The following is an 18,725-nucleotide window of genomic DNA, read 5'->3' on the forward strand; positions in this document are numbered from 1 at the left end:
TGAATATGAACAAGCTTTAGTAAGAAATACAATCTTAGGAGGGGTTCCTTACACTTTTGTGGGCTTTCCTTCCAACAATTCTACCAGGTTTTCCTGGTGAAGGACCAAAAAAGATCCCCTCATAGAGAAGAGGAGAAGATTAAGAATTGCAAAGTATGGGGTGCATGGGTGGCTCAGTGGGTTAAGTCTCTGCCTTTGGCTGAGGTCATGGTTTTAGGGTCCTGGGATTGAGCCCTGCATTGGGCTCTCTGCTCAGCGGGGAGCCTGCTTCCCCCTCTCCCTCTGCCTACTTGTGATCTCTGTCTGTCAAATAAATAAATAAAATCTTAAAAAAAAAAAAATTGCAAAGTGTGCCCAGAGCCAATTTTACGATTAAGGCTTACTCTTCAGGGAAAAAGATTTTACCAGAGCCTTTGCTGAAGTGGGGAAAGGGAACTTCCCTGACCCTAGCCACCTCTATCTAGCCTTCCTATCTCATCTATGGGAGGAAAAAGTTAGGGTTTTCTAGACTTGGCAGGATCACAGGTCTGAGGATACAGGCCCACTAAAGCACTGAGATTTAATCATCAGATTACAGAGGGCTTCTACTCCCCCTTGCCTTACCATTACAAAATGCTCTGGTGTAACAACGATGGAATCTACTAAAAGATGCAGACTATATCTAAGGAGGAGATTTTTAGAAACAACAGGGGAGACAAGAATACCAGAGGAAGTATGAAGTTTCTGACACCTACTGCTAACATTAAACATAACCCAACTCCTTGTTAAATGGACATAAGACCTTATATAAAGGGCTTACTCACCTCAGCTCCTACCACCCAATACATCATGTCTAACTTACAACAAACAAATACAAGATGTATTAAAAAGCAAGAAAAATCAGTCTAGAGTGATAAAGCAAGTATCAGAACCACCCAGATTTTGGAATTAACAAAGAATTTAAAACAACTATATATTAGGTATTCTCACGAAAAAAGTAAACAACATGTAGGAACAGATGGATAATGTAAATAGATTTTTTTTTGGTCTGTTTAGAAACTTCAAAAAAATTTAGAGGAAATGATAGAAATCAAAAACACTGTAACAGAATGCCTTTCGTGGGCTCATCAGTAGATGGGACATAGCCAAAGACAGAGTCAGTGAGCTCGAAGGTAGATTCACAGAAACTTCCCAAACTGAAAATCAAAGACCAAAAAAAAAAAAGGAAAAAGAGCACAGAACATCCAAGAACTGCAGGAAAATATCAAAATGGACCAGAACATCTAAGAACTGTGGGAAACTGAGGCAGAGACAGATAAAAGTAAAATAGGAGGGCGCCTGGGTGGCTCAGTGGGATAAGCCTCTACCTTCGGCTCAGGTCATGATCTCAGGGTCCTGGGATCGAGTCCTGCATTGGGCTCTCTGCTCAGCAGGGAGCCTGCTTCCCTCTCTCTCTCTCTGCCTGCGTCTCTGCCTACTTGTGATCTCTGCCTGTCAAATAAATAAATAAATAAAATCTTTAAAAAAAAAAAAAGGCAGCAAAATAGGATACCTTCATTTTGGAATACCAGAAGGAAAAGAAAGAAAGAAACAAAAGAAATATTTGAAGCAATAATGGCCATGAATTTTCCAAAATTAGTAAGATTCCAAACCACAGACCTCAGATGCTTAGAAAACACCAACCAAGAAACTACACCTAGACATGTCATATTCAAACTGTAGAAAACCAAAGACAGAGAAAATCTTGAATAAAGCTGGGGATGGGAGTGAGCTGGGGGAAATGGGGAAAACCTTACCTAGAGAGGAATAAGGATGAGGATTATAACAGACTTTTTGTCATAAAAAATGGAGGCAAGAGGACCGGAGGGTAAAACATTTAAAGTATTGTTGAAAGAAAACCTCACCAACCTAGAATTCTATATTCCAGTGATACTTCCTTCAAAAGTGAAGAAAAAATTAAGGGTTTCTCAGGCAATGAAAAACTGAGGTAATTCATCTCTAGCAGATCTGCTCTGAAAGAAATATTAAAAGAAATTCTTTTGGAAGAGGGAAAATGATATAGATCAGAAATTTGGATCTATGAAAAAGAAGTGTCAGAAAAGGAATATATGAAGGTAAAAGAGAATCTTTTATTTTCTTATTCTTGGCTAAAAAGTAACTTTTAAAAATCATAACAAGAGCAATGTATTGGGTGATTACAGCATATGACTGTAATATTATAAGGATGGAGGGAAGAACTGGGATGATTCTGTTAAAAGGTATCTGCATTATACATGAAGTAGAATAGTGTTTTTGAAGGTAGACACAGTTAAAACATTTATTGCAAACTAAGGTAACCCCCAGAGAAATTATATAATCCCCTAGAAAATATAGTATTAAGAAATGACTTAGATAATAGCTAATCACATAAAAACTCAAAGTAAAAATGCTAACACTGGAAAAACCTGACAACTAAGATCTTAAGACTATTAATGATAACACACAAATATTATTGGTTGATGAATGTGGTAGGTATCATTCTGAGGCATTTACCTGTACTATTTTCATTTATTTTAAAAAATCACCCTATTTTCAAACAAAGAAACTGAGGCACAAATCAAATTACTTGCTCAGTGATGCACAGTAAAGTGGCAGAGTTGAATTTATTCCCAGACAGCAGTAGGTGAGAAGAACCATATCATATACCCGTAAATACTATCTCTTTATTAGCCGAAATGAATCAATGGTCTAATCATATGGATTAATCTTCAATGTGGCTTCTAATTCACATTAAAATTCACTAATAATACTATCATATGTTCCACAGACTTAAATTATATTATACCTAAAGAAATTCATATACCAATGATTAAGCTGCAAACATATACTGAGGTTTAAAAAAAAATGTGTTAATGATGTGTCTATGCGGTACACACAGAATTATTTTACCACTGTTAAACATCTTAAAGATCAGAATAGAAATAGGTTAGAATTTTATGATGTATACAGCGAAAGGCAGCATTTCAGTGTTTCTCTTTAGCAACAGATATATATTTAGTAATGAATGGTTATATAAAGCTACTACCTTTATCCAATTTTCTAGCTCTAGATAACTTTTCTTGAGATCTCCTTTTTAATTCTTGGACTGGAATACAAGCCAGTGCTTTCTCCTGGAGAGCAAGGTTCTCATAGACCAGCACATGCTGAATGTTGGACCGCAGAACTTTTAGAATGACTGAATCAGTAGTAACCTAATAGAAAAAAAAAAAAATACTGGTTAGCTTTTCTTTGTATGCTACAAAAATAACATATAATAAAAAATGGTGGTTCTATGATTTTATAGGTAAAGAGGAATTATGGATTTACTAAAATACAATACTTAAATCCTACATAATATTAGTTTTAGGAGATACCCTAGGAGTATATCTTTAGGAGATATCTTTGTCACAGTCGAAGATTATCTATTCTCTTTCTCGGAATACATTATTGAGGATATATTTAAACAGAGGTATGCTAGATTCTTGATTACAAGTTAGGATCAAGATAGTGCTCTGAGGGGTGCCTGGGTGGCTCAGTCGGTTAAGTGGCCAACTCCTGATTTTGGCTCAGGTCATTTCTTGGCTCAGGTAATGGCCACAGAGTCCTGGGATTGAGCCCTGAGTCAGGCTCCATGCTCAGCAGGGAGTCTGCATGAGGCTTTTCTCTCCCTCTCCTGCAGCCCCTGGCCCCACTCACGTGCACCTGCGTGTTCTCTAAATAAATCTTTAAAAAAAAAAAAAAAAAAAAGACAGTGCTCTGAGCAATACATCTAACAGCCCTTCCAGTTCAAATCCCCGCAAGTAACATAATTAAAACAAAACAAAACAAAAAACCCTCCATATGGCATTAGTAAAGGAGGAGTACTCTTCAAGGATCAGGAATTTTGAGAAACTCCTAAGAATAACAGATACAAATGGTCTAAAGGAAAAAACCATGGCAATATGACTCCCCAAAAGAGTGGTTATACAAACTAAAAAAAAAGTTTTCAAAACAGTCCCAAGGACAGAGGAGCCACAGGATCCAAAGCAGAAAAGGGGAACAAACATTAGTGACACTGGCTGGGCTCTGCAGGAGGAATAGCCAGACATCTCCCCCCTGTCCCCACCCCATCATTCCTTCTCAGCAAAGAACCATGCTTCTGAGAAGTGAGAGAGGCTGCTTAGTCCCAAAAGGAAAGAGAAACATCCAAGCTCAGAACAGAGGCTTCTGGTACAGCCCATCTTGACATGTTCTACCCCTCCCCATGGTTGCTAGAAGCAGATGCCACATTGATAGGCTAGCAGGACCTCTCAGACTTACCGGATCTGCAACAATCCGCACTGTTGCAACGATACACTAGAATCAACATCAGAAGAACTAACCCTGTGGCCATAGCAGCAAGTCTATCTTCAGAGATTTGACAGCATACTGTATTCAGAGAAAGACAACTATGGATCTTGGAAATTAAAAATTTAAACACTGAAATACAGTATACATTGTGTCAAACAGTAGAATAAACATAGTTAAAAAGTAATCAATTAGAAGACTGAGCCAAGACATTTTCTGAAAATGTGGCACAAAAAACCCAAATAGATGCCGAAGATAAATCCAAGTTTCCAAATCCAGTTAACAGAAGTCTAGAAAGTAGAGCAGAAACAGTAGAAAAGAGAAACTCCTCAAAGAAACAGTGGAAACCAATTTCTGAGAGCTGAAGAGCCAGTATGAATGGAAGAATAAAACAAAGCATATAATAGTGACATTTCATAACAGTTAAGTAGAAAAACAAAATCCCAAAGCCTTTTATGACTCTGATAATGTCATTGGAAACAATGAAGCAAATTCTTCGAAAATCTGAGGGAAAATGACTGGGAATATAGGATTCCTACCCAGCCAAGCTAATCACACAGGAGGGCAGAATAAATACGTTTTCTGATATGCAGCAGTACAGAAAGTGTACCACTCACAAATCTTATCTAAAAGAATTCTTAGAGAAGTTATTGTCCCCTCAAAATACAATATAATCGAAGTAAATAAACAGATGACCCAGGAGTAGAAATTGATATAAATAAAAACGGGAGGAGTGAGTTAAAAAAATAAACTAGTAAAACCTAAGTTCTGATTATAAATAATAACTGAAAAGGAAAATCTCAATTTTTCTCATAAAGAAGGTATCAGGGAAGGGAGTAGAAAGAGTTAAAGCTTTCTGAGGTTCCTGTCTTGTTATGTTATTAAAAAAATATAAAAGTTGGAGTGGCTAGGTGGCTCAGTGGGTTGAGCCTCTGCCTTCTGCCTTTGGCTCAGGTCATGAGCTCAGGGTCCTGGGACTGAGCCCTGCATCAGGCTCTCTGCCTGGTGGGGACACTGCTTCCCCCTCTCTCTCTGCCTGCCTCTCTGCCTTCTTGTGATCTCTCTCTCTCTGGTAAATAAATAAAAAAAAAAATTAAAAAATATCTGTATTAAAAATTTAAGGGCAATAGGGGTGCCTGGGTGGCTCAGTGGGTTGATGCCTCTGCCTTTGGGGGGTCATGATCTCAGGGTCCTAGAATCGAGTCCCGCATTGGGCTCTCTGCTCAGTGGGGAGCCTGCTTCCCTTCCTCTCTCTGCCTACTTGTGATCTCTGTCAAATAAATAAATAAAATCTTAAAAAAATTTTAAGGGCAATAATAGAGGACTAAATAAAGAAGATATTTAACTTTCTAACTTCTAAACAGAAAATAGTGGAAGAAAACTGCTCTCAATATAAAACAAAGATAGAAAAAAGGAAAAAACAAAAGCAAGGACACAGGTAACACAAAATAAGAGGTCAGAAATAAATTCAAACATATTAACAATTATGGTAAATATGAACGGATTAAATAGGTATATTAAAATGCAGAGTCAGATTAATTTAAAAAATAAAAACCATTATCAAATACTCCCTGACATTATCCAGGACTTTAAAAAATTTTTTTAAATTTTTAAATAAATTTATAATGTATTATTAGCCCCAGGGGTACAGGTCTGTGAATCGCCAGGTTTACACACTTCACAGCACTCACCATAGCACATACCCTCCCCAATGTCCATAACCCCACCATCCTTCTCCCTAACCCCCTCTCCCCGGCACCCCTCAGTTTGTTTTGTGACATTAAGAGTCTCTTATTATCCAGGACTTTTTAAAGCCCTGGGAATGGATGTCTAAGACAGACATCACTTTATTGTCTAAGAGAGAGGAAAGGTATTAAATAATGACAAAACCACCATATTAAGTCAACAAATATTTGTGTATAAATGTGTGTATATGTTACATACTGGAAAAATAACGGAGACCAAAACAGTCAAGGATATTATCCTCATGAAGTAGTCTATTGATACAGAAACTAATACTGGTACAACAATGTTCATTTACTCAAATATTTAATGCGCCTTTATTATTTGCTAGGTACCAGGGCTATAATGGTAAGTTAGTCAATTTAAAACAGGTGTAAGAAGAGTAAGCAAATACAGAAAATAGTGACACTGTACACAGGGTTCTGAACCTAGAACTCCCTGAAAAAATGGTATTTTTTGTATTTGCTGTTGAGTACTAAGGATAAGAAGCTAATAGGAAAGGGAAAGGGTGAATCCTATTGGAAGGAACAGCATATAGGTAGCTGGAGAGTGTGTTTGTGGGGATATGTTCAGGAAATTATGTAGGATCAGAGAAAATTCAGGGTGTTGAGAGCATGGAGAACCAAGGGGAAATAGTGGAGAATGCTGAGGATGATGTAGAGTTAATAAGCAGCTATCTTTCTGGTCTACCACCATTGCAATGGGAACCTATTAAAGACTTCTAAGCCAAGGGAGTAAAACCATCAGATTTACATCTTCAGAATATCACTCTAGCTGAATCTTGAGAATGGAGGTTACAGATAATCCAAGGCGGGCCTACTGCAGAACTCTGAAAGAGCTTTAGTAGGAGTAAACTGAATAAAAAGAACTTAGGAAACAGGATCAGTAAGTCTTGGTGACTGAACTGTGGAGTCAGGGGGCAGCTGGAAAAATAGGAAAATATATTAGTAATATCTGTGGATTTTGAGTGAGCAACTAACTGGGTCAATGGCTGAACCACTTATGGTAGAAGAAAAACCAAGAAATGATTGACCTAAAGATGATGAATGGTTAAGTAAAAATGAACTGAACAAAAGTACATTAAATTTGGCAGCATGGAGGTTTTTGATGATCTTAGGAAGATTTCTGATAGTGTTAGTAAAAAACAAATTGTAAAAAATTTAGTTGTGTAACTGTGTCCCAAAATGGCCTATAAGTACCTAAAGCAGCAGCATAAAATGGTCTATGGGAAAGTGTACAGAAATTATTAGAACTCCTATTTTTTTTTTTGCCAAAAAAAATATAAAGCAATTAGGTTATAAGAACACTTAGTATTGGGTGATTAGTGGCTAGCAAGCTGGCCTGAGGAAAGAAAGGACCACAAAGTACAGAGGGAGTTAGAACTGGCACGTTCACATTTAATACTACTTACCATATTACAAGGTTTGGCAATTCATATGTACCTGGCTAAGTGAATTTACAGATTATGTTATACAGTTTTCACTAACAAACGCTCAACCTGTAAAAGATTACAAAGACTGGAAGCACTTGGCTGGCTCAGTTGGTGGAGCATGCAGGTCCTGATCTTGGGGTTGTGAATTCAAGCCCTAAGTTGGGTGTGGAGGTTATTTAAAATATTAAAAAAAAATCGGGGCGCCTGGGTGGCTCAGTGGGTTAACGCCTCTGCCTTTGGCTCAGGTCATGATTCCAGGGTCCTGAGATCGAGCCCCACAATGAGCTCTCTGTTCAGCAGGGAGCCTGCTTCCTCCTCTCTCTCTGCCTGCCTCTCTGCCCACTTGTGATCTCTGTCTGTCAAATGAATAAATAAAATCTTTAAAAAAAAAAATCTACTCATCAACCTAAATCATGTTCTGAAGGTCTTCTGAGTGTAATACTGTGATTATCTTTACTTTAAAATTTTATTTATTTCAAAGAACACGAGCGGGAGGAGAGGCAGAGGGAGAGGGTGAGAAGCTGACTCCCCGCTGAGCAGGGAGCCTGATGCGGCTCAATTCCAGAGGCCTGGGATCATGATCTGAGCCAAATGCAGACACTTAACCAACTGAGCCACCCAAGCACCCCTCACGTCAATGATATATTAACACATTTTTAAGAATTAAAAATATTGGGGCGCCTGTGGGTTAGGCCGCTGCCTTCGGCTCGGGTCATGATCTTGGGGTCCTGGGATCAAGTCCCGCATTGGGTTCTCTGCTCAGTAGGGAGCCTGCTTCCCTCTCTCTCTCTCTCTGCCTGCCTCTCTGTCTACTTGTGATCTCTCTTTGTCAAATAAATAAATAAAATCTTAAAAAAAAAAGAATTAAAAATATTTACTCACTAGCTTCTGTTGACATTGTTTCCTGATACAGTATAATGGCAGAACAGTACATGTATATAATTTATAAACAAAAATTTATAAGGCTATGCTCAAACATTTTACTGATAGTGTACATGACTAAAGAAGGGAAAGCTTGCTAGACATGTATATGAGAAGTAAAGATACAGTGATGAGTACAGGGAGCTCTTTCAGAAACTTTCTGTAAAGAAATGAGACCCAGAGGACATGTAGTATGCAGGGATATATGTATGTTGGCTTGTTTCTCAGATATAAGAGTTTACAGGAAGGCTTCCTAAACATTAATCTGCTTGTGAAAAACACAGATTACCTAATTCCACCCCCATCCCTTTCCGATTTAGCCAGTCTAGGGTTGGGTTACATCTAGGAACCTGAATGTCCAGCTCATCCTGATGCCAACAGCCTAACCTTAGATGAAAACCGCACTAAAGCAAGGTTTAAATGCCAATGAAAAGAATCCCCAAAATAAGACGAGGTTCAAGACTGCACATAGTCCACAGGAGATTCCACACTGAATGGAGGAGAAGGGAAGCAGGGACAAAGAAGGAACTGCCTTTTATTAAGAGCAGACACGGTTCCCCATTCACAGAAGGGATGAGTGCAACAGATGATTAAAGAAACTTACTGAAGATCTCATGATGAGAAATCCAGGGTATTCCCAAGAGGGAGGAGTACGCTCTTTTACCAAAACTGATACAGAAACACACAAAACAGGTCTCCATTTTTAAAGAACTCTTACAAAAAGGAAGCACAGCTATATTTTTGCTGTTGTTTTTACATGTAGGTTTTCATTTACTGAGAGAGGGTAAGAACTCATCTAGAGAATTTTTATTTTCAATTTGATACTTCCAATCTGGAAACCACCTCACTCTTTGTGGTTTTTATGGCACTCAAACAATCCTGAATGAGAGTTTATTTTCTTTCCTGATTTCTTTACATATTCTTTGGCACAACTCCATACACACTAAGAGATAAAAGCAAAGTCTGCTGGTTGCATGGTGACTACAGCAGTGGGGCAACCACATAGACAGGTAGCAGGTAACTGCCTGAGAGAGGTGAAGTTATTTAGCATACAAACAGAAGTTCAAAATGCGCAATCTGTCTGGTTTTAGGTCAAAACATGGTTTGCTTCACTGATCAACACTTAATTTCAATTATTTTGGTTTCTAATTAAAATATATTCAAGACTCTTCATTAATTAAAAAAAATGTATATTTTGTCAAATCATGTGATATAATCCGTACAAGCTGGATTACAAATTTACTTCTTTAGTAAAGGACCAGGGGTTCTCAAGCCCACCAGTCTTCCTTCAGCCTTTATGCAGCCTTGTGCTTTTGTGACTTTTAAATTTAGAATCTGCCTTTTTAAGCATAGAAGTTCTATTTAATAATTTAACATTAGTTTTAAACAGTTTGTGACTTTAATCACCTTATTTCTTACAACCCCTCTTTTTTTTTTTTTCTATTTATAAAAGTAAATGTTGTTGTAATAAATTGTCAGGAAATACTGAGTGGTATAAATAATATGGAATCACCCATAATTTCACCCTAAGATAAAATTATGGCTAAGATACCTGTGTATAGCTTTCCAGACCTTTTGAAAATTAAAGCATTTGTGTATGTGCATTTTTAATAAGAAAATTGAAATATTATATACATATACACGACATACGTTGTTTAATTTTGGAATTCTCAGTTTATCACTTTTCCCCCATATAACAACTCTCTTAATGCCAAAAAGACTGTATCATCATTTTTTTTTTTAAGATTTTATTTATTTATTTATTTGACAGAGAGAGAGATCACAAGTAGGCAGAGAGGCAAGCAGAGAGAGAGAGAGGAGGAAGCAGGCTCCCTGCTGAGCAGAGAGCCCGATGTGGGAGTCGATCCCAGGAACCAGGACCCTGAGATCATGACCTGAGCCGAAGGCAGCGGCTTAACCCACTGAGCCACCCAGGCGCCCCCGTATTATCATTTTTAATGGATGCTAAGAATCCTGGTATATGGACATGTTGTAATATAAGTGAGCCCCTATTGAAGGTTATGCAGTATAGTTTACCTTGAAGAATGGTAGATTCACAAGAAACTGGAAATCTAATGTCCGAATAGAAGACTTCTTATCAAATAAAGATCATATAGAGATCCAGACTAAAATGCTTCCTATGAGATTAAGTTTAAACCAACTCAAAAAAAATAAGCCAACTCATTTTATCATTGTCTAACAATACAATATTACACACATAATTTCAAGAGTAATTTCAGATGATAATGCTTTTAAATAAATAAATGCATACCCATACACACAATGGGCAATAATTTCTAGAGTGATTAGAGTTGATGAAAAGTCCTTAACAATTCTATACAAATGCTAAAAGCAGGCATGTGGCAAATAAAAGTATGCAGCTAAACTAGTTCTGTAATAACAGAGGCTTATTTTAAGCAAATCATACTTCAGAATCACATATTTTCAACCTAGATAAAGTTGCAAAATTGGAAATATAATGCCTTTAACATTCCAAGGTCTATGTCTTTGAAAAATTCTCTCTGCTGTTTCAAAACTGCTTTTCAAAGACAAAGGGTATAAAAATATATAAAGGTTTATTGGGAAATTGTGTCCTTTAGGAACACTAAACACTCAGCATGTATAACCAGCAAATTTAAAAGTCAATTGAGTCATTAGGGAAATGCAAATTAAAGCCACAATGAGATACTACCCAACATCCACTAAAACTGCCATAATAAAAAAAACAGTAACAAGTGTCAGGGAGGATATTGAGAAACATTCACGCACTGCTGGTGAGAACGTAAAATGGTGCAACAACTTTGGAAAACAGCTTGGCAATTTCTTAAACCATTAAACATAAACTTACCATATAACCTAGTGGTTTCACTCCTAGGAATCTACCCAAGAGAAATGAAAACACAAAGCCTTGTATGTGAATATTCATAGCAGCCTTATTCCTAATTGGCAAAGATGGGAAATAACCCAAATGTCCATCATGGAATACTATCCAGCAGCAAAAAGGAATAAAATACTGATACATCCTACAATATGAATAAACTTCAAAAACACACAAAGAAGGCAAAAGCAAAAAACTACATATTGTGTAATTCCATTTACATAAAATATCCAGAGAAAGCAGCAAAATAAGTTTCTAACAACATCAACTCTTATTGAGTATCAGGATATTCCAGGACTTTACATCTTAAAGGAAAAGCTTACTGGCAAACTTCAACATCACTATCACTTTGATTTGTATTTCAAAATTTTACTTGATGCAGTTTTAACCAAAGAAATATTGTAATAGTTATGAGCACATCAGTGCTCAGGATTTATCTAGTTTATACACATTCAGTGCTTTTTATTTTTACTTATTTATTTATTTTTATAGATTTTTATTTATTTGACCGAGAGATCACAAGTAGGCAGAGAAGCAGGCAGAGAGAGAGAGAGGAGGAAGCAGGCTCCCTGCGGAGCACAGAACCTGATGCAGGACTCAATCCCAGGACCCTGAGATCATGACTTGAGCTGAAGGGAGAGGCTTAACCCACTGAGCCACCCAGGCACCCCATTCAGTGCTTTTTAAATCTTTCTCTTGCTGCTTGCCTTTGGTCTATTATTATTAATTAAGTACTCCCACTCAAAATAGGCAAGGCAGGGGAACATAGCTGTCAAATTCTGTAACATAACAAATAGTGGTGATGAATGCTTAAAAAACAAAATACTTTTCTAAACTATGCATTCCAGTGATCCAGGGATAAGCAAGACTTGGTGATAAAAAACAAGATTAATTCTAATTTCTCTGAAGGAACTCAGAAAAAGATACTGTGTCCCAAGGACTAGAGAAATAAGAATTGGTAATAGACTGCCTACTAAAAGCATATGTCTTTGGTAAAGTTTATTTTCCTCTAAACTCTACATTTGTTTTGTCAATAAAATGACATTTTGTTTTTAGTTTAGAATACAGAGGCTTTCTAGTGATTATAGAGTTTTAAAGGCCTCAAATTATATATGATTTACAAGGTTAAGAATCAAAAAAGAGGGGTGCCTGGGTGTCTCAGTCAGGTGGCTTGCCTTCAGCTCAGGTCATGATCCCAGGGGACTGAGATCCATCCCTGCATCGGGCTCCCTGCTCAGCAAGGAGTCTGCTTCTCCCTCTGTCCCTCCTCCTTATACTCTTCCCCCCAACAAAATAAATAAAATCTTAAAAAAAAAAAAAAAAAAAAGGAATGAAAAAAAAAAAGAGGTTACAGAAGAGTCAGAAAATGTGAATTTACCTCCTCCCTCAGAACACTAACAAAATACCACTTAGTCCAGGAAATAGCTATTTTGTAAAATAAAATGTTTTTGTGTATTACATGTTTTTCTGAAAAGCTGATTAGTACTGTGCATTTTAAATTGTAACAATGAAATTCAATCTTAAAAGGAAATCTTAAAAGATATATTCTAACACTATAGTTAGAAAACAAAAGAAACAGTGCTCAAAATGAAGTTAAATGTGCTTCTGTTATCAACCTTAATTGTAAAACTGAGGACAACCTCAGGTATTCCAAGATGGAACACACATGCTCACAAGACGGGCACAAAAAGAATCCACTGGGGCGCATCTTAGATTTACTTTTTATTTCACTTTTTAAAAAAATTGTTGTCTAAGTGCATAACATATTAGAAGTATATAATGTATAAGGAAATAGATGCTGGGTTATATACTCAATATTTTATTACTGTTAAGTTGTGTAACCAAAAATCACTCTTCTAAGGAATGGACAGACTAGGGTCACTATTATGTCACACTGGAATTAAGTAGTTACATTTTTCTGTTACTCTGTGAATGAAGCAGCTCAGATACTTTACAAAAAGAATTATTATTACCAAGAGCAAACCTTTATAATTTACAAAGTCCTTTATACTTTATGATGTTTTCACATATGCTATCTCATGGAATACCCACAGCCACTTAGTACCATTTCTAGTTGATCAGACATATCCAGTAATAGTTTCTAGAAGACATTTGTAAACACTAGTTGTGAAGCTAATTAGAGGAGAAAATATTTTCAAGAGTTAAAAGTTAATCTAAGTAAATTGAAGCACAAAGAAATATGTTTTAGAGGAATTAATTCTCCATTTAAAAAAAAGTCTGGAAACCACTCAACAAGAATTATATAAAAGGACAGTTAACACTGTCTCTTCCCCTGATAGCCTTTACCACCTTTATTCTTTATTTTTTAAAGACAAGCTTAGTGTCTTCTCAGCATAAACAAAGAAATGACCCCCAAGGAAGTGAGGTTAAGGACTCTGGAATTACTCAATTGGAGAAAATTAAGGGTAGATTTAATAACTGACTCTCTAATATAAGGTCTGCTTTTATGGAGGACGACACTGACAAAATGTTTTATGAAAATTAAAATAAGAGGATATGAGTTGAAGCTGGTTAGTGATAAAATTACTATAGGTAAAAAAACCGAAATGTGAAATCTTTCTGAGTGAAAATTCAGAGGAAAACTTAAGTACCTCTATCAAAAGGAATTTTTGTAAATAGGACAGTTTCCTATTAAGTAAGATCAGTTCAGTCTATCAAGGATGCCTGTAAGAGAAGAAAGTTTGATTGCAGTTCTTCAGAAGCATGTACTGCGTATGCCACTAACTGAACTTCATTAATCTGGTGGCACCCCCTCAATAAATAAATGCATTATTATTTACCTTAAAGAGGCTGATTTCTTTTACCAAACTGAGGGGTTAATAATGGTTAGGCTATTGGAATTAATAATGTTCATAATGAATGGCAGCAGGTAAAATTTAGATCAAAAGGACCAGTGCAGTAGAGGTTTGATTGCCATTGTCCAGCAAGTCTGTTACTCTGGTTTTAGGTTAAAGACATATGCTAATTAATGTTACTGATTTACGTACCAAGGCAATGGGTACATTTATGAATAATAAAATGATGAAATGCCCAAGAAGCAATGAACCAAAAGTTAAGATTTAAATGTATAAAAAAAGATAACCATTTTCCCTACTTTGTTACAAATTTGACAATTTTTTAAAGACTTAAGGAAATTTGGATGAATTACAATTCTAAGAACCAACAATAACAAGAGCAAAAATTCAGGAATAAATCACAACATATTTCAAAGCTTTTGCTGTTTCAATACTTTGAATGGTTAAGAAAGGTTTAATTCTAACATTACCGTTGGAGCAGTTGGTGGATTTGATGACTGTCCTTCACTGTTCCCTGCATGCTGGGTTAACCCACTAGGATTTGAAGGCTGTGTTACAGGAAGGTGGGTACTGGATGCAGGTTGCTGAGATAATTCAACTTTGTAACTCTTATTTGATCCATCCAATCTGCTACTTCTCTCTATGGCAATCAGGTCACGAATTTTTTGCAGCTGTTCCACTGAAGCTTTTTTGGGAAAGATAAGATGTGTTTCTCCCTGGAATTTATAAAATTGGAAAAAATTTTAACCTTTGCTTTATACTGATAGTCATTCATATATATATCTATCTATCTATAAAATGAAATCAATACTATAGAATACCTCATAATTTTAACAATCATTCTCATTTCCTACCATTATGGTATTTTTTTTTTAAATAGTCAAAGGTAAAAAGTATCTATATATGAACCAGGAAGTTAAGAAAATTGGTCTCCTCCTTTGCATATAATGCTTATTAGCTTATCTGACTGGTTTAAAGGCCATTAGAAAAATACTTTCTTTTAGGAATAATAAGTTACAAAGTCTCATAAGAATTATAAAAATGCACATTCTTATCTTCTCTGCAATAGTTTATGATACTACTATTCTCTGTGAAATTCCCTATGAAATAATAGTGACTACTAGAGATGTAGCCATACAAAATGATCTGGAGTCAAGAATTTTGACTCTCCAAACACAAGACTTTGAAGAACAGCTACATGATTAGAAGTCTGGATTGGGGGGGGGTCCACTAATTTTTCCTAGAAAACAAAAAGTACAGCCTGGTGGTCAAGCCAAAACTATGGACTGTTAACAGTAATACAAAGGTGGTCCAAACAAAACAATCAAGCAATGAAAACCCCACTCCTCAAGTAGTGATTCATTTAATGAATACCCATAATATAACCAGAGTGCTTTAAGACACAATAAACATTACAACAAAGCTCACAATGTGAAACAAATTACAAAACAGAAAAAAGTTAAATGAAATATCTTCAATCAAGTTTCAAAGCTGTGAGAAACAACAGTGTTATAATAGAAATTCCACCAAATGGATATGGGATAAAAAATTGTTAATGTGCAGTAGACAGACTTGTAGATTTTAAGCACTTAAGTTAAGCTCCACAACAGAGAATGATCTATTTCCCTGGTGATGGCAATCTTTCAGAATCAACTGACCATTACATTTCTCATTAATGACATGAAAATTAATTTCATATGAATCCCCTTTAAAAGGCTTTCAAAAGAGGCCATTAAGCTCTATATATTCATTACCCATAAAAGCTATAAAGACAAAACTTTCATTTATTGTATTCATGTGTTCTAGGTGCTATGATAAACTTTTATGTATGTTATCTCAAGTAATTCTCACAACTATCCTGAAATGTAGGTATTAGGTTTATCTCTATTCTTTATATGAAAATATGAAAGCTCAGAAAAGTAAAATTATCTGCCTGATGCTACGGACTAATTGTTGGAGTAAACCTTGATCGTTACGTTAGAATTGACTACATCTTAGACTGAACAGGGCCCAAAAGCCATAAGCTTGTACTAATAGTTGGAAGTGTTGAGCAAAAAGTGGGTATTTCTACAGCTGTGATGACATACATGATTAGCAAAAATTGGATCACAATGATTTCCCAACATTAGAAAGGATCCACCCCACATCTCTGATGAGGTTTCTCTTCAGAAATCAGGTATCTTGGCTGAAACCAAATATGGAGGTTTCCCATCTCATACTGTTAGTGCAGCAACACTGAGAGAGGCAGAAGACACCACGGGCTGAGGTAGAAATCCAGCATAACAGGTACCAGGATCTATGTTCAGTCCATACCTCAGAGAAGGCCCTGATAAGACAGAGATGCTACTTGTGCCTTGCTCCCTTCCCTTCTAGCTTTACAGGACCAGTTTTAAAAGAATGTATGATTATGGCTAAAGGGTATGTACCAAAAAGTTTCATCAACTACACTGTCTTTTCACAAAAAGACAAAATTACAGGCTTAATGCAAAAGTACAAAATTACAGGCTTAATGCACTAGATCTAATAACAGTTTAAAAAATTAATGAGAATTCCAGTATTGAACAAAATCCGTATTTCTCAACATATTTTTGCGAAGACAATTTTCACTATCAGATGCTAAGCCAACCTGGCTCTGCCCACTAAGTGCTGGTAATATCTTCCAGTCACCAAGACAACTAACCCCCGCCCCCGCCATGGGACCTGGCGAGAATCACTTCACTCAGCAAGCTGACTGAGTCACATATTCATGTGGATCCCAGTCTTTCTCAACCTCCTCAAAATCTTCACAAAGAATGTAGCCTCAGAGGCAAGTAGGCCCAAAAGTGCCCAAGATTTTAATATACAACGAACATTTTGGGACGGGTCTGAGATTCCTACTTCATTTTCAGCTTACTAAGTTTCTTTCTAATGGTAGAGTTCAGTTGCAGTTCCATTGCTTCCTTCTGCAACTTAGCCACTGATAAAACATTTACTGCAGATGGGTCCTGAGGTGTGAAGTCTAATGACAATCAGAACCTTGAAGTATAAATTAGCCTGATCAAAACATGTTAATCTTTTCTGAAACTTGCTCCACTTGTGTCAAATACTACTCCAACTCTCAATGTGGCTTGTTACCTGGCAATGGTGTGACCAACCTTTGGGTCTGGCTGAGATGGATTTTCTAGAATGTGGGATTTTGAGTCCTAAACCCAGGACAGCCCCAGGCAAACTGGGATGGTTGTCATCACATGCCGCACTCAAATATTTGTTGAATGAAACGACAAACATGATTCCACAGAATATGTGACATTTCAAAACTGAGAAATCAGTACAATTTCCAGTTGTCATTTACTAAATTTTTCTGTCATTTAACTCAAAAATCTGTATTTCCTTTAACGAAATCAGCAATGTTTTCAATTTTGCCTACTATACTTCAAAGTTCTTTATGTTCAGAGGTCTGTAACTAATAAGCAGATGACAACATAACTTCTATCTCTAGGTTGACCTTTCGTTTTGAGTTATGGACTCATATATTCAACTGCCTACTTGTTATCTCTACTTGAATGTTTAACAGTATATAGGTTATAATTATCCAAAAGAGAAGTAGTGACTTCTCCTGACATCTGTTACACACTCCAAGATGTCTCAATCTGAATTAATGGTATGTGCATCCATTTAGATGCTCAAACCAAAACCTAGTAGTATCCTTGATTCCTTCCTTTCCCTTGTACCCCACATTCATCAGCAAGTCCTGCAGGCTCTTCTTCAAAAAAAATTCTAGATGCCTCTACTTTTCCCCCATCTCCACTGCTATTAGTCTTTAATTCAACAAATGTTTTCTGAGTGCCTCAATGTGTTCTAGGAGCTAGCAACAGAGGGGACAAAAAGACAAAAGGCTCTGCCCTCAGGGAACTTATACAAACCATTTTTGTTTCTCCTTTAGGCTGATAAAAGCTTTCTAACTGGTCTCCCTGCTTCATCCCTTGCCCCCATCCCAGAACATTCAGAACATTCTCTATACAGCCGCTAATGTAATCTTTTAAACATTCTTCCCTGCCTAAAACCTTCCTATGGTTTCCCATCTCACTTATAATGAAGTCCAAGTCTCTATCCCCACACCCTGGATTCTGCTGGCCTGTGTAGCTACTCTCTGTGCCAAAGCTAATCCTACTAGAAGTCTGTTGCACATCTGAATGCTTCTGTTTGAAGTACTCTTACCTGAGGGCTTCTTTTCATTTAGTTCCCAGCTCAAATATTATCTCCTGAGAGGCCTTCCCTGACCACTCATTCTTACATAGCTGCTCACCTCTACAGCTGCTTTTTAGTTTATTAGCATGCCTTATTTTCTTTTTTGCACTCATCTTTGCTTTCACGTCTACTGTTGTCTAACCTATTAGAATCAGGGTTCATGTGAGATGGGATCATTTTCTCTAGTTCACTACTATACCCTTCAGGGCCTGAAATAGAATCTAGGGAGAAAAGCAGAGAGGCAGGAAGGAAAATACTTCTTATGGCAACTTAGCATATTTCTTTTTAACAATTTCTATAGCCTTGACATTTCTGACTGCTATGGACTGCTGTGCATCCACAACCTGGCTCAACGTCTTTCAAAAGTCCATAAACTAGAAATGGT

At 36.7% G+C, this 18,725-nt stretch overlaps 1 protein-coding gene across 4 annotated transcripts in view; it reads right to left on the reverse strand.

Moving 5' to 3' along the window:
* NGLY1 (N-glycanase 1) overlaps positions 1-18,725 on the reverse strand; it is a 56,279-nt gene that overhangs the window by 25,495 nt on the left and 12,059 nt on the right. For all 4 annotated transcript variants that reach the window (XM_044252572.1, XM_044252573.1, XM_044252574.1 and 1 more), the window contains 2 exons: positions 14,584-14,829; positions 3,044-3,209 (listed from right to left, as the gene is read on the reverse strand). In XM_044252572.1, coding sequence (XP_044108507.1) covers positions 3,044-3,209; positions 14,584-14,829 — 412 coding nt within the window. The remainder of the gene's footprint in view (positions 1-3,043; positions 3,210-14,583; positions 14,830-18,725) is intronic.

The sequence above is a fragment of the Neovison vison genome, chromosome 6 (genome assembly GCF_020171115.1).
Source record: "Neovison vison isolate M4711 chromosome 6, ASM_NN_V1, whole genome shotgun sequence".
In the NCBI taxonomy this organism is placed as follows: Eukaryota; Metazoa; Chordata; class Mammalia; order Carnivora; family Mustelidae; genus Neogale; species Neogale vison.